Here is a 13,605-nt window from a genome sequence, read left to right on the forward strand (position 1 = left end):
ATGGGTTAAATAAAGTTTGATATCCAAACGTTTCTGTACTATTGTTGGTAGGTTTAAGAGTCAGTAGCAGCGATATGAATACAACGTCCCTGAACACACAGACTATATTAAGATCAGCAGTGTGGAGTAGTGGTTAGGGCTCTGGACTCTTGACCGGAGGGTTGTGCGTTCAATCCCAGGTGGGGGACAGTTCTGCTGTATCCTTGAGCAAGGTAATTTACCTACATTGCTCCAGTAAAAACCCAACTGTATAAATGGGTAATTGTATGTAAAAAGTAATGTAATTGTATGTAAAAATAACGTGATATCTTGTAACAATTGTAAGTCGCCCTGGATAAGAGCGTCTGCTAAGAAATAAATAATAATAATGTTTATTTGCTACTGAGTCCATGTTTAGACAGTTTCTGTGTCGTTATTTTTTATATTTTGGCTAAAGTTTCTTAGAAAATATTATTGAATGTCACTTATATGCTTGTTTGAAGTATTTTGAATGAATTCAATAGTTTGATATCCAAACTGTTCTATACTGCTGGTTGGTTTAGCAAGTCTGACACTGGCTTGTCAATATTTTTTGTTCAGTTAACTGAATTAACTGAGAAGAACCAAATACTAAGTATAACAGTATCTGTTATATAAACAGAAAACATTTAACACCTGCCCCTAAATAAAAATGAAGTACTGAGTATTACTGTAAGACATCCCACAGCTTGCAACCTACTGTATTTTTAGTTCTTACTGAGATTTCGACACTGAAGTGTTACATTTTGGCATTGCTTCTGAAACCAAACAGAGCAGAGACATACATTCATCACAGATAAAGCAGGGGTTTTCCCTGTAGACAGAAATTAATAGAGATACCATTTACAGAGGTGTATGTTTTTAAGAAAATGTAAACCTGGCTAATATCAAATATTACTGACTGTCTCATGCCTTTATATAAAGGTACTGTACTGGTATGTAAAATGGGCTAGATTTACTGCAGATAACAGAAGGCAGGGTCAATCCCTGTACTTTCAACCCATCTGTAGAATTAACTATAGAATATCACAAGGTACAAGGTGCAACATGTTTAAAACAAACAAACAAACAAACAAATAAGCCGATCACAGTTCATTAATTTTATTTTTGGAAAATATGCACAAACACACAGGCTATGTTGCGACTGTTTATTTAGTGATGACAAATTGAGTAAGTCCATGTTTAGATTTAATTTTTCCATGTTAATTTTTACATTTTGACTGAAGTTTATTAGAAAAGTCAGAACTATAGTTCTACTTCCCCTAAAAGCATTAGCAATATGGATAAGGGACAGAAAATGCATTGCTTTTGAGACATTACACATTATATTGCCACAGTTACCATTGCCATGGACCACTGTGGTATTTTATTTATGTACTGTATGCCTCAGTACATTTGAGTAAGGAGTGTTTGCTTTTTTACTATACCAAGCCATATGTTGCTTTAGTTTCTTAATATTTAGATACTGTATTTTAATGTTCATTTAAATGTGAATCACTCCAGTTCTAGTATAATAAAAGCAAATGGTGCCTGTATTTTAAAAAAGTATGTGGAAAGTGTTGTGTAAAACAAAAGTGATGCCTATAACGGCATACAGTGCAACCATCCCGGTTTTGTGACTTATGTACTTATAACAATAATCTTCCACTTTTGCACAGCTTGTTCATTTGTGAAATGGTGAGACTCTGGTTATTGGAATGGTCATGTTGTTATGTCCCCGTTGCCACACGGGTTTAGGGAGGCACGCTTTTCTGTAAGGCAGCTCTGTGTGTCCCAGGCTTTGTTGAAAAGGGAACCCCACCCTCCCACACACACACACACACTTGTTATTTTTTTATTTTTTAAAGCCGAAAAGCCCACACCCCTATAGCCTTCCGTCAACTCTAATGTAGAATGTTTTGTACTGAAATATTATAAACTGAAAGTAGACCTTAATAGACCCCAGGAGTATATTTTGTGGTTGTTCTTTTTTAATGTAGAGTGTTTTTAATTAGAATTTTGTATATCTTTTGGGATTAGAATAAAATGCAGGTCACATGTTTAACAATTGTGAATTCTGTGTGTACAGTATAACATATTGTGACAAGTCATCTAATTTGGATGGTACCTGACTTTATGAAAGAACACTGTACAGCTTTTCTTTCAGCATCTCTTTTCACTCATCCCTGAGTGCACTGTTTTGCAGCTGTGTTTATTCTTTCTGTTGGGTTAAAAAATGTTAAATGTTTAACCTTTCTGATAAAACTCCATCTGCCCATACTCAAAAAGCTTTCACTCATTAGTTATTGAAAGGCTAATTTCATTATTATTCTGTATTAAAATTGAATTCCAGTAAAACAATTCAATTTGGTATCATGGAAGAACAGCTGCAATATAGAACCGTTTCATTAGAGGCTGTTTTCCTAACCTTGTAAATCCCACCCATTTGCATTTGCAGATGACTAGGGTCATATACTGTAGCTAATAATAGCAGTGAGTTGTTGTTTTCGTGGTTTTGGGGGAATGCTTTGTTGCAGTCTGCAATTTTGCTTGGTTCTGTTCCCCACTATTATGAGGTTGTATGCAATTGTTTTAATGAATTCAGCAAGTTGAAGAGTCACAGAAGACAAATGCCCATCCATAGAACTGTAAAAACAGTATGTACACTCATAAATATACTGAATGTCTACATATTTTATACAGTCTGAAATGCAAAACTGTTTTCCAATTAATCAGTTACTCATTTTGCATTACATCCTGAAGGTTAACGATAAGTTTCCTGTATATTACTATATGATGGGTTATACTTGGTGAGGCATGCAAAAAACAGTACCTCAAGGCACTAAATTCAGTTTAAGACTTTCTCAGGAATGATTTACGCGCTTGCTTTAGCAGAAACTGCACAGGTACAGCTTCAGGTTGTGATATTATGAAACCCTTGTAGTTTAGTTGTGTCAGTTCAGACAGGAATTAATCATTTAAATTCTATAACTTTTTACTGGCTGCCTTATTGCAACCCATATTTTAAATCAACACTGTGACATGGAGCTGTTTGTGATCTAACTGAACAGCTGTCCATTTCATATGTTGTAAAATGAATCACTACGTGTCGTACCATAGCCTGGTGGTGTGTTCATTTAGAAATGTGCTGCCTCACGATGTGGTTTCTAATATCTTTTAATATCAAAGTAAACTGTTGTGTCCAAAAATATTAAATATATGTCTACATCACTCAGTACATTGTAACTACTGTAGTTGAGGAGAAGCTGCTGACTGTGTGTAGTGAAAGGATGGTGAGGCAGTGTGAGAGGAGCACCTAGGAATTGTAGTTCTACTACTGTGTCTATGCCCCTGGTTTACCGGCTTCATTTTGACAGTGCTCAACCCTATGCTTTCTAAACAGCAGCTAGCTGCTTTGTGGTTTTGTAACGACGCAGAGGTACTGCAGTAGGAGTTTTAGATTTTGCAGTGTGCCCCTGAATTTAGTTTTAGGACGTACAGTGATAATTCAGGAGAGAATATACATTAGTAAATAGCAATGCAACCCTGTGTATCCATTCCCCTTTTATAAAACATTTTCAATCAGTTAAAGAGGCTACACCGTAGCTAATGAAATAATTACCAACATATTATGTTCCTTTCCATTTGCTACAGTATTTAGATCTCACACACATGCAGAATGCAGATATGACAGAAGCACATGTCATGTCTATGATAAATGTGAAGGTAGATGATTACAATAATTATTTTTTCTTTTCCACTAATTTTGAAAATTATATTTCTGCTGTTGTTTTCCCTGCCAGCTTGAAGCTAGACACTTGGAGCCAGCACTTCCTATTTCCACATTGAGTCCAAAATATAGTTAGAAAAATGTTAGGGGGTCACAACAAGTCAAGGACAGAGCTCTGAACATAGTGTTGTGCATTCTTTGCCAAGTACAGTAATTTGATGAATGTGGCCTTGCAGATAACACATGGCTGAAGCAAGCTGCAAGTTGTAACACATATGTGATAGATCACTTATTAAAGGCCAAGAAGTTTAGCATTTCATCCTTTGCTTAGTTAGAATTGAATTGGTAATTTAGAATGGTAAGAATGCATCTTTTCCTACAATGTTTTGTCAGAAAAATAAATTGTCAACATATGGTTTAATATTTGGTCCATGGTTCAAGAATACAGTATAGTCAGCAGTCACATATCCTACCCTATCAAATTTTGACTTCAGTGACAGTTAAACGAGTGTGACGCATATCTGATTATTTCATTTTGGCCCGTTCCAACCCTTGTCCGTCTTTTCAGGGAAAACAAAAAAGATTGAATGTCAAAAATACATAGCTGAAAGGACTGTGTTTTAAAATAAGTAAGTTTCCATTTAAATGTACTGTAATTGGTTTTGTTGGTACTGTACTATATGTTTCAAGTATTTTAATTCAGAACGGTATGATTCTGAAAATATCACTTGCCAAAAGAGATGACTGTGGACACGTGGACTGTAATACAGTACATACTTTTAAATCTGGTACATATTGTAGCAGTATGTAAAATTCTCCATAAACGACCCAACAGGAAAATGAAATCAAAATGTTACCCATGTAGAGAACTGCGTAAAACATAAAAGCCAATGCAATTAAGCAAAAGATTAAAAAAAAAAACCAACAACAGTTTCCAGAATTAAAACAGTATCCAAAGTCGGTATTCAAAATTGCAGAATATAGTGCTCGATAAGACCCTAATGTCACAGTTTACTTGTAAATGAAAATGCACAAAAGCAACTAAACATGACAGATTAAAAAAAAAAATGCATCACAGTATCTAAAACTGTTTAATGATTAACTTTTACATTACCATAGCTTGTCTCGTTCGCTTTGTTTTTGCTGCGTTTTCGTCATGTGAAATTGGAGGAAGCGCTGTGTAACGGTACAATAAAAAGAAAAACCTGCGGGCTGTGACAGATAAACAAGCACATTGTAACATTGAAGGGCTTTGTATTAGAAAACTGGTGACGGAGTCAGAAATCGCATGTGACAGATAAGTGCATTAATTTGTTACATACATATAATGGGGATTGATTTTATTCTTAATACAAGGACTGTAAAACACGACTGACATGTATCTGAGTAATGGATATCCGAATGCTAACTGTATTTAATGATAGAATATTTGCTCATCCATTGTGCTGCAGGAGTTCCAAACCAGAGTTTCTGAATTTAGTTTTTAAGTTCTGCGTTCCTTTTTATATAAAACAAAGGGCATACTTTATTAGGAATTATTTGGAAGAAAAGTTGTATCATAAAATAAGGTGTCACATGATCAACTGTAAAGTACTGGTACTGTATATTACACTTAGAGCACTTACCGTAAGTGTTATTGGCTGTCTATAAAATGTTGAAGAAGCACATATTTATTTGGGTTTTACAGGGTTATAGTAAGGGTCCCACTACAGTGTAGCATTTGTACCACAAACTTCACATGTACAGTAAGTGGCATATCTTGCGTGTCACTTGGACAGAAAATCCCATTGACTGCACTGAACTTTCTAGGTGTGGTCCTCAGGGAACTGATGGGAGCGGGCTGCAGAGCAGTGTGAAATTTGAAATGGCTGCAATTAATATGCACAGTAAACAAAACTGTGGTGTACATGGTGGTTCAATTAGCTATCACTTGGAAAAGGTGTGTTACTGGTAAGTTTGTGATCCTAAATTATAGATCCTGTCACAGAAGGGTCATGTTCTTACAGTAGGTGACTGCAGTAGTTATTGGCAGGGAGGACTTGATCTTGAAATGCCTCTTTCTATTCTGACTCATGCTTCTCTGGCAAGTGCCAGTTGGATGGGAATGTGGGTGAAATAGTAGCTGCCGCAGTCCTGGCTTACCTAGAATAGGTTCCCTTTTAGGCAGAGATTTGTGTAGAGTGCTATGCGTGGGTAGGGGATTAGGAAATGTATTGCCATGAATACTAACAGAACCAAGACTTAAGGTCTCAGCACACCGGATTTGATGCAATTTGTCCTGCAATTAAAATGGTACTTTCGCTGCGACACTACCTTTCACACCAGTGGAGACAGGCTTGCACGATGTTATTGTATCATCAGCTGGAAAAAAATCACACGTATGATAGACCTGTTATACAGCTAATAAAAATGTAGAATAAAACAGCTTTTCAGAATACTTATTTCAGTAAAGGTAAATGAACCACACACCCCAGCTATATCCAGTTCCCTGGAAATGGACTGCCAGATATTCTCCCTGATTGCCTCTTCATCATTTTTGTGCCCTTTATTGTACAGCTCCAGGTATTTTGATGCTGCAAGAATGATCTTTTCTTCCGCCATTGTTTACTGAAGGCACGCAAGGTAAGGAGTTCCTCATTGGTCAGTTCCCTAGTTGCCATGCGACAATATCGCAAAAATAGACACCAATTCATAGACATTTTGATGACTTGTACACCTTCCACACAGACGGGTTATGACGGCTCAGAACCAGCACTGATGTGGCATTTTAGTCTGTGTGGATTGCCTATACCGTCACAGAGCTGTCATATTTTAACTACCTTACGAGGTGGTTCAGAGAAGACACTGAACCATCTAAACTCCTGTGTGAAATGCTGTGCCGGCACTGAAGCGCTATAGTGGGCGTGGATTGAAAGTCAACATCCCATGACTGCATGTGTACCAGACATGTTGGGTATTTTTGTCGTTGGTGTTACATGCTTTCATTTATTTTCAAATACAATGGCTGATCAAGAACGAGGTAGTAATATGAGTCTGGAATAAGTTAAGGAATTGTTAACTTTACGGGCTGATGAGGAGGTGAATTCACAAATAGAAGGGACGGTGCGTGATGCTGTAATTTATGGGCAAATCGCTGTTGCCATGAAAACGATCTGTTGACTGACAGGTTTGAAAGTTGTACTCACAGGATCCCTTTGGCTGTGTGAAAGGGTTATGGCGGTATTATACCGGCATAGATTGCGCAATTTCGTGCTGTGTAAATGGGTATTTTAAATATTTTTTTATGTCTCTGAGACAGCTCAGTAGCAGCATTTGTGTGTGAAATGGGCCTTGTAGTACCTGCTGTACCCTAGGTCTGTGGGTGAGTTTTGTGGTTTGACCTGCAGTGTCTATTTACTGCAGTACCAGCCCACTCAATGCTCCTTGACAAAATCCTAGACCGAAGTGACCCTCTCTGACTCAGAAAGTCCGCTGTACTGAACAACACCCGCAAGATCAAACTACTCTCACATGACAGTTAAGGAAGCCAGTAAATTTGAACTTCACTCTGTGCACTGAACTAAAGTAACCTGACAGAGTCTTTATTTTCAAGTGTTGATGACTGATTTTCTGCCTTAGGAAGGTTAAGTATATTACTCGACTGCAGAAACCAGTACTGTAACACAGTAAAGCAGCAAAGTCTTTTAATTACAGCAAGCACTAATACATTTTTTTTGTTTTGTTTTGTTTTTTATCAAACAGTAGAAATTACACAAACTGGTGCTAATTGGCTGTAATACAGTGTAGCCCAAATTAATTGTCCAAGATCAGATCTGATCCAGGTCTGTGAAACCAGTCACGAAAACGGGCAGTTGAAAGATACATATATATAATCAAGAATACATTGATAACTTATCTTTAGGTAAGTGAAATACAACTGAATCTGTTTAATTTATTTTGGTTTGGTTGTGGCTCCACTTCATGCCACTGGAGACATTTGATAAAATAACTAAATGCTACAGTAACTGCAAATGTGTAGCAGGAAGGATTTACTCAGAAATAAGGGTTCATTTTCAGACAGATTTATTTTTTGGCATTAGATTTGACTACATGGATCATCTCTGCATCCCTTCAACGGAAAAGGCAATTTCCCTTCTGGTGACCCTTTAGCATTAAACTAACAGTTACAAATAATGATGTGAGGTTAATGGTACAATATATGTAGTATATACAATTAGTAATTCCCTGTTCTGTTGCCAGCGTTGGCAGATGCTTATGCAAGGACTGTTTACAGAGATAGTGTAGTAGGGAGTTTCCCTTCATTTATTGCAAAAAAAGAGAGAAATATTTTTATTTATTTATTTTTTGAAAATTGAGTGTTTTAATCCCAGGCTGATTCATTATCAATGTGTGAAGAAAAATATAAAAACAATCATATTATGATGAAAGATACATTTCTGTGATACGTACAAAACAGGATACAGCAAAGGTAAGGTACTGTGTTTGTTGTAGAATCAAATAATAAAGGGTTTCTATAGCCTTTTAATTCATAGTTCAGTTAGTCACAAATTTACTGCTTGACTCTAAGCAAGCTGCTTTAAACAACAAATCATGAACCTTAAAGGCAAAGATGTATTTACCAGAATTAACTTTAAACTATATATTAAAAAAAAATGCCACGATTCCTGTCTGTTAGTGTTAAGTGATGTAGTATACCTCTGCTACTGTAACATCTTTTTTGGTTAATATTAAAATTAAGATTCCACCAGCATTTTGTGTTTTTTTTTTTTTGTTTGTTTGTTTGTTTGTTTAACCAAGTGCTGTAGGTGCTGGATAGACCTTTAAGCTGTATTCTTCTGGCAAAAAATTGAAATATTTTTGTTATTTAAACATTTGACACAATTCACACTCGCAATTTAATATGTTAAATAAACTCATTTTTGACCCACAACAATGTCTTGACTTGGGAAGCATGCATAGATACAGTAAATACAGGAACTGCAGTGTATTTTCTTTAATTTGTCCATGGACCATTCTGTTGTACAATTTTTTACATTGGTTTGAGTATTTGGCAAATGGATGACTATAAAATATTTCAGAGTCAACACTTAAATTGTTCTTTGATTATATTACATATGATGGTATTGGAATCTCAGTGTGCCAGATGACAATGGGGTGCAATGCTGTGTTGGACTAACATTGTCTTATTATCCTTTGTATGCTCACTTTCTGGAAACACTGAGCTAAAACTGAGCTAGTTCCTTTGTGGAACTTCCTATAATTCCTGTATTAGAATGGCTCTATTAGAAACAAGTATGCTTTTTCAGAGTCATTCAAAACAAATAAAATAATAATAATATCAGTCTCTGGAACATCACTAAATGTTTTACATTTCTACCAAACGAAAACATGAAAAAAACCTTTTTTCAATTAAATTGTGATTGTGGTTCTCAAGAATGTTATTGTCGACACTGGGGCTCCCTGCTGAGAGTCTGTGCATTTGCATGCAAACTGCATGAGTTCCAAGTTAGAGAGCAGCACAATGAGGCAGTATCTTGGGGAGGCAGCTATGTACTACACATTTAACACAAAACTAAACTAAGAAGCCAATACTTTATACATATAATACAATTGCCAATGCATTTGTTAAGACATAAATCAAAGGTAGACTGTCTCTGTGTATCATGATTTTATATTCATTTGGTTTTAAACCTGTTTGCGAAGTTCAAATATATTTATTGAACTACAGAGTTTGGATTTCTAAAATAGAAGGCCTATAACTCCATAGGGCCTGATTTTTGATAACACGTATTGTCTTCATTTTGTTTGTGTCATCTTTCAGAACATTTGATTTTTGTACTGATGAGTAATCACAGACATTCATTGAAGGTGTCCTTGGGGTAACCAGAACAATCCCTTCATACTGAGAACAGTATCAGATATAGTAATAGCTCATTTCAGGGGTGAGTAATTTCTTGTTGCTGTGTTCCAAAGGGTCAGTGTGTGTAATTAAAGGGCCACAATGTTTTGTTCTGCAGATGACTGGTTTTGCATCATGTCCAGGCATTGTGATCATCACTCTAATCACATCCCTAATCTCCATCCATGTCAAGGCAGAAATATGGACGAATGAAAGTAAGTTTGCACTGTTCACACAGCATACTATAAATTAATCTTCACAGTGGCTGTTTTTATGTGTATGAGCTGTAATCATGCGTGGAATCATTTTTTTCTGTTTTAATATGCTTGTAAAGAAAAAAAAAGTCAAATGACTGGTCTCTTCGTTTTTTTCAGTATCTAAACAGCCTCTGGCAAAGCCACTGCCAGAATGCAAATAATTGTACTTTGTGTGCTGGAAAGACCATTATCCCTTGTGGGACTGTCAGTGTAAGAAGGCCGTATATCACAATTCTTGCAGGCCTGCTTATCTGTTCAAAAACAGAAAAAGCAATGTATGATATTGTATAGCAGGTCAGGAATAACCAGATCTTTGTTGTCAACCAGTTTAGAAACATACTTGCTCAAAGGTCAAAAGTTATCAATCAAACTTTACTGTAAGACAGCGTTCAGTTTTAATTTGAATCCAGGATTATTCGTGCGAAAATCATGTTGCTCAATGTGAGCATGTAAGCAAAAGGTTGTTGATGCAAGCAAACAGCCTGATTCTTCCAATAAGCTCTAGTAATACATTGCAGTGTCATGCTACCATGTCTGTAGAAGGGGCAGTACCATTATACAATATTTGTTGCCTCTGCTGGTGCTGTGGGTCTGCTAATGGTTGTACTATGATCTTTAGAGTAATGCACTGTAATAATTTAATGAGTGGTATTTGGTTTTTCTTTTTTTTGTAACAGATTGTTGATTCACAAAGTTCACACCTCTTTCAGTTCCATTAGTAATTCTAGTGTTCAAATTACACAGTTTCACAGGAAGCTGCTCTATTTTTATTTGCAGGTGGTGATACAGTTTGATCTGGACAAACAACGTGAAGCACAGTTCTTGTCTCAGCTCTTTACAGTGTTTATGTTAATAATGACTCCTCATTTTTTCTAACTGTAATACTGTATTGACACCTTTGAGCCTGTTTGATACTTGTCTGCCATAACTACTAAACCATACTACTACAATATCAATTGCAAACCTTTCCTTCAGTTGAAAGTGATTGAGAAACGCAAATGGTCTGTTTGAGGATTGAGCATGAGCATGGATAAAGACATTTTGTTTTTTATTCTTGTCCTTCTACTACTCCCAAAAAGAAATTTTATCCTATCAGTTTACTTATCAGTTTATTTGTACTTGTTCATGAAAACGTATTGTTTTTTGCCATGTGGCTGTGTTAAGCCAAAGTCCGGGACAGGATTAGCCATCCTAGTGCTATGTAAGGTCTGGCAAATCAGAGCTATGCTCTCTAGGGGCATACACTGTGCTATTCACAGGGGCTTGCCTGGTTTGTAGTTAGCTCTATTAACTATCTGCTCTTTCTTGCCAAGTTTCAGATGTCCAGTATGGAAGAATAGGATCAAATGTAACTCTTTTGTGCAGTGCTTCCAGAAATGGGTACGTAGGTATTTTTCCATATGGGTAAGGGTATTGTATTATGTAAAATATTTGACAATAGCAGCATCTTCAGAAAAAACTAAACTTTTTGTAAATTAGTGTTTGTTAATAATAATAATAATAATAATAATAATAATAATAATAATAATAATAATATGCTGACTGCATGAAAGTTGAACCATTCCCCTTTATCACAAATGTATGTATTTCTATAGCATTTGAGAAAAGAAGGGGGAGGGGCTTACATATATGTTAGGCTGTTTCTTGATTAATTTCTTACATTGCAATTCTAGGAATTGTTATTTATCTTCCCATGTATAAATATGCTCTTGATCCATTTAGTTGTTATTTACATGTGCAGTGCTTGGCATTTTGTTAATTAGGTATTTCTTTGGTGTGGATTCACCATGTCATGGTTTAAATGGGGCTACTGAGCAAGCATTGTACTTTTTCAGAATCTATTATCAACTAAAATCAACCATAACTTCAAAACGCAACCATAACTTCAAAAGAAAGTCAACCAAAATCTACACTTCTTTGCCAATGAAAATGATTAAGCTTACATGGATAGCCAATACAAATTTAGGTGTAATTTTCATTTGATTCCTCTTTTTGTATTGACAGCTCTGCAGTGGAGTGGAGACTGAATGGCAGCCGAGTTGTTTCCTCATTTGCAGTCTTACAGAATGGAAATCTCATCCTGACCAATTCAGACTCCACAATGGAAGGCAACTACAGCTGTCACGACAAGAAGGGGCAGCTCCTGAGAGCCACCGCACTGAGGCTTGGATGTAAGTCACTGGTACATGCACCCCTATCCCCAGCCTGTTTTGCTGGAGCTTAATTGAATTACCCATGTCCTGAGGGTTTCTAGTTTAATCCCTGTGATGTTTGTGCAAGCCAGTTGTATCCAAAGGAAGCATGTTGTTTAGAATAAAGCAGGGTCTCATATGACATTAACCTTTGATAGTACACAATAGAGACCTGTTTTAGAGATTTAGAGTGTTACAATTATTTCAAGAACTGCTCATTCAGTTGTCACGAAAATGGCTAAGGACCTTCTCTAGCACAAGTTACATAAAATATAATGGTAAGTAAGGGGCCTGTCAGGTGTGGAGGGGTTCAGGAAGATGTATAGATACTAATAATCCCTTAATTACACTAGGAGGGTAAAACACACTTTATTTGACCTACACAGACGTAGGGTGCAACAGTCACAGTTGCACAGGCTCATCCATCCTATTTATTGAACCTGCCTACTTCTCTAACTCTATTGATTTACACACGCCACGCCTGTAACAATCCTCCATGCTCCGCCTAGAGTGCTAGTCAAAACAACCTAATACCAACATCAAAAATGTACTATTTTATCAGGGAATTATCAACATGACATGCTCACACTGGTTAATGAATACCTGCACCAAATGAGCCTAAAACCATAGACCCCAAAGTCTCTAAGTCCCACAGTTATTGTAAATTAGTCAAATTTACAGGGGATTTTGCTGGACCAGGTTTGTTGGTTAATCACTGCCAAATTTCTTGCCATTTCAAAACCCTGGGTCCTAACAGCATATATACAGGGTGATTAGAAAGTAAGTTTACCACATTAACACACCATATTATTGATGTGGTAAACTTACTTTATAATCACCCTGTATATCCTACCCAACTTTCTTCATGTTGTTTAGGAATTCATTATAGTCATGATGTAGTACACCATTTATTGGCCAGTTTCTTGCATGCAGCGTTATGTTTTTTCTATGATACCAATTTTCTGCAGCGGTTATCACTGAGTAATTGACAATACCTTCAGCTGCACGTAAAGTTAACAAACAAGTTACAATGACTCTGAACTATCTTGGAAATTTGGAAACTAGCTTTTCTGAAAATAAGACAACATACTTAATGTTTTTGCAATGGATTGCTTAAAGCTGTTTACCTGTAAAACCCGCCCCCAACACAGAACACACACAATATTACAGGTTCTGAGCCACTTTCTGTCTCTTTAAATTACCACCGATTTAGTGTTAGGCAGTAAGTTTCTAGATGCCATGGTCTATTGGCAAGAGGAAGGGCAGTTCCCAACAGTCTTTGGTTTCCTGAAGATAAAGGTGGGAGAGAGATTGTTTATTGTTGAGCACTAGGATTTACAGTGTTATTTTACATAGATCAAGAGCTGTACTTTTCTTATTACATGGTCATCAGTGTAAGGGTAAAGACCAAAAATCCACTTCCCAGCCAAATGGCCCTTTAAAAGTGTACCACAGTATTTTTGTGTGGTATTTCTGCAGTATTACCATGCTTTTCCCATGGTTATGCAGTTCATTGACCATAGTTTATCC

At 36.4% G+C, this 13,605-nt stretch overlaps 1 protein-coding gene across 7 annotated transcripts in view; it reads left to right on the top strand.

Moving 5' to 3' along the window:
• The window catches only part of LOC117409357 (interleukin-11 receptor subunit alpha), a 55,734-nt gene that overhangs the window by 18,448 nt on the left and 23,681 nt on the right, over positions 1-13,605 (top strand). For 3 of the 7 annotated variants that reach the window (XM_034015282.3, XM_058994398.1, XM_058994389.1), the window contains exons 2-4: positions 9,745-9,841; positions 11,197-11,263; positions 11,888-12,054. In XM_034015282.3, the coding sequence (XP_033871173.3) occupies positions 9,745-9,841; positions 11,197-11,263; positions 11,888-12,054 (331 nt within the window). Of the gene's footprint in view, positions 1-6,283; positions 6,350-9,744; positions 9,842-11,196; positions 11,264-11,887; positions 12,055-13,605 lie in introns of all 7 variants that reach the window. The other 4 variants (XM_034015284.3, XM_058994406.1, XM_058994432.1 and 1 more) reach the window with 3 other exon arrangements.

The sequence above is a fragment of the Acipenser ruthenus genome, chromosome 2, assembly GCF_902713425.1.
Source record: "Acipenser ruthenus chromosome 2, fAciRut3.2 maternal haplotype, whole genome shotgun sequence".
Lineage (NCBI taxonomy): Eukaryota > Metazoa > Chordata > Actinopteri > Acipenseriformes > Acipenseridae > Acipenser > Acipenser ruthenus.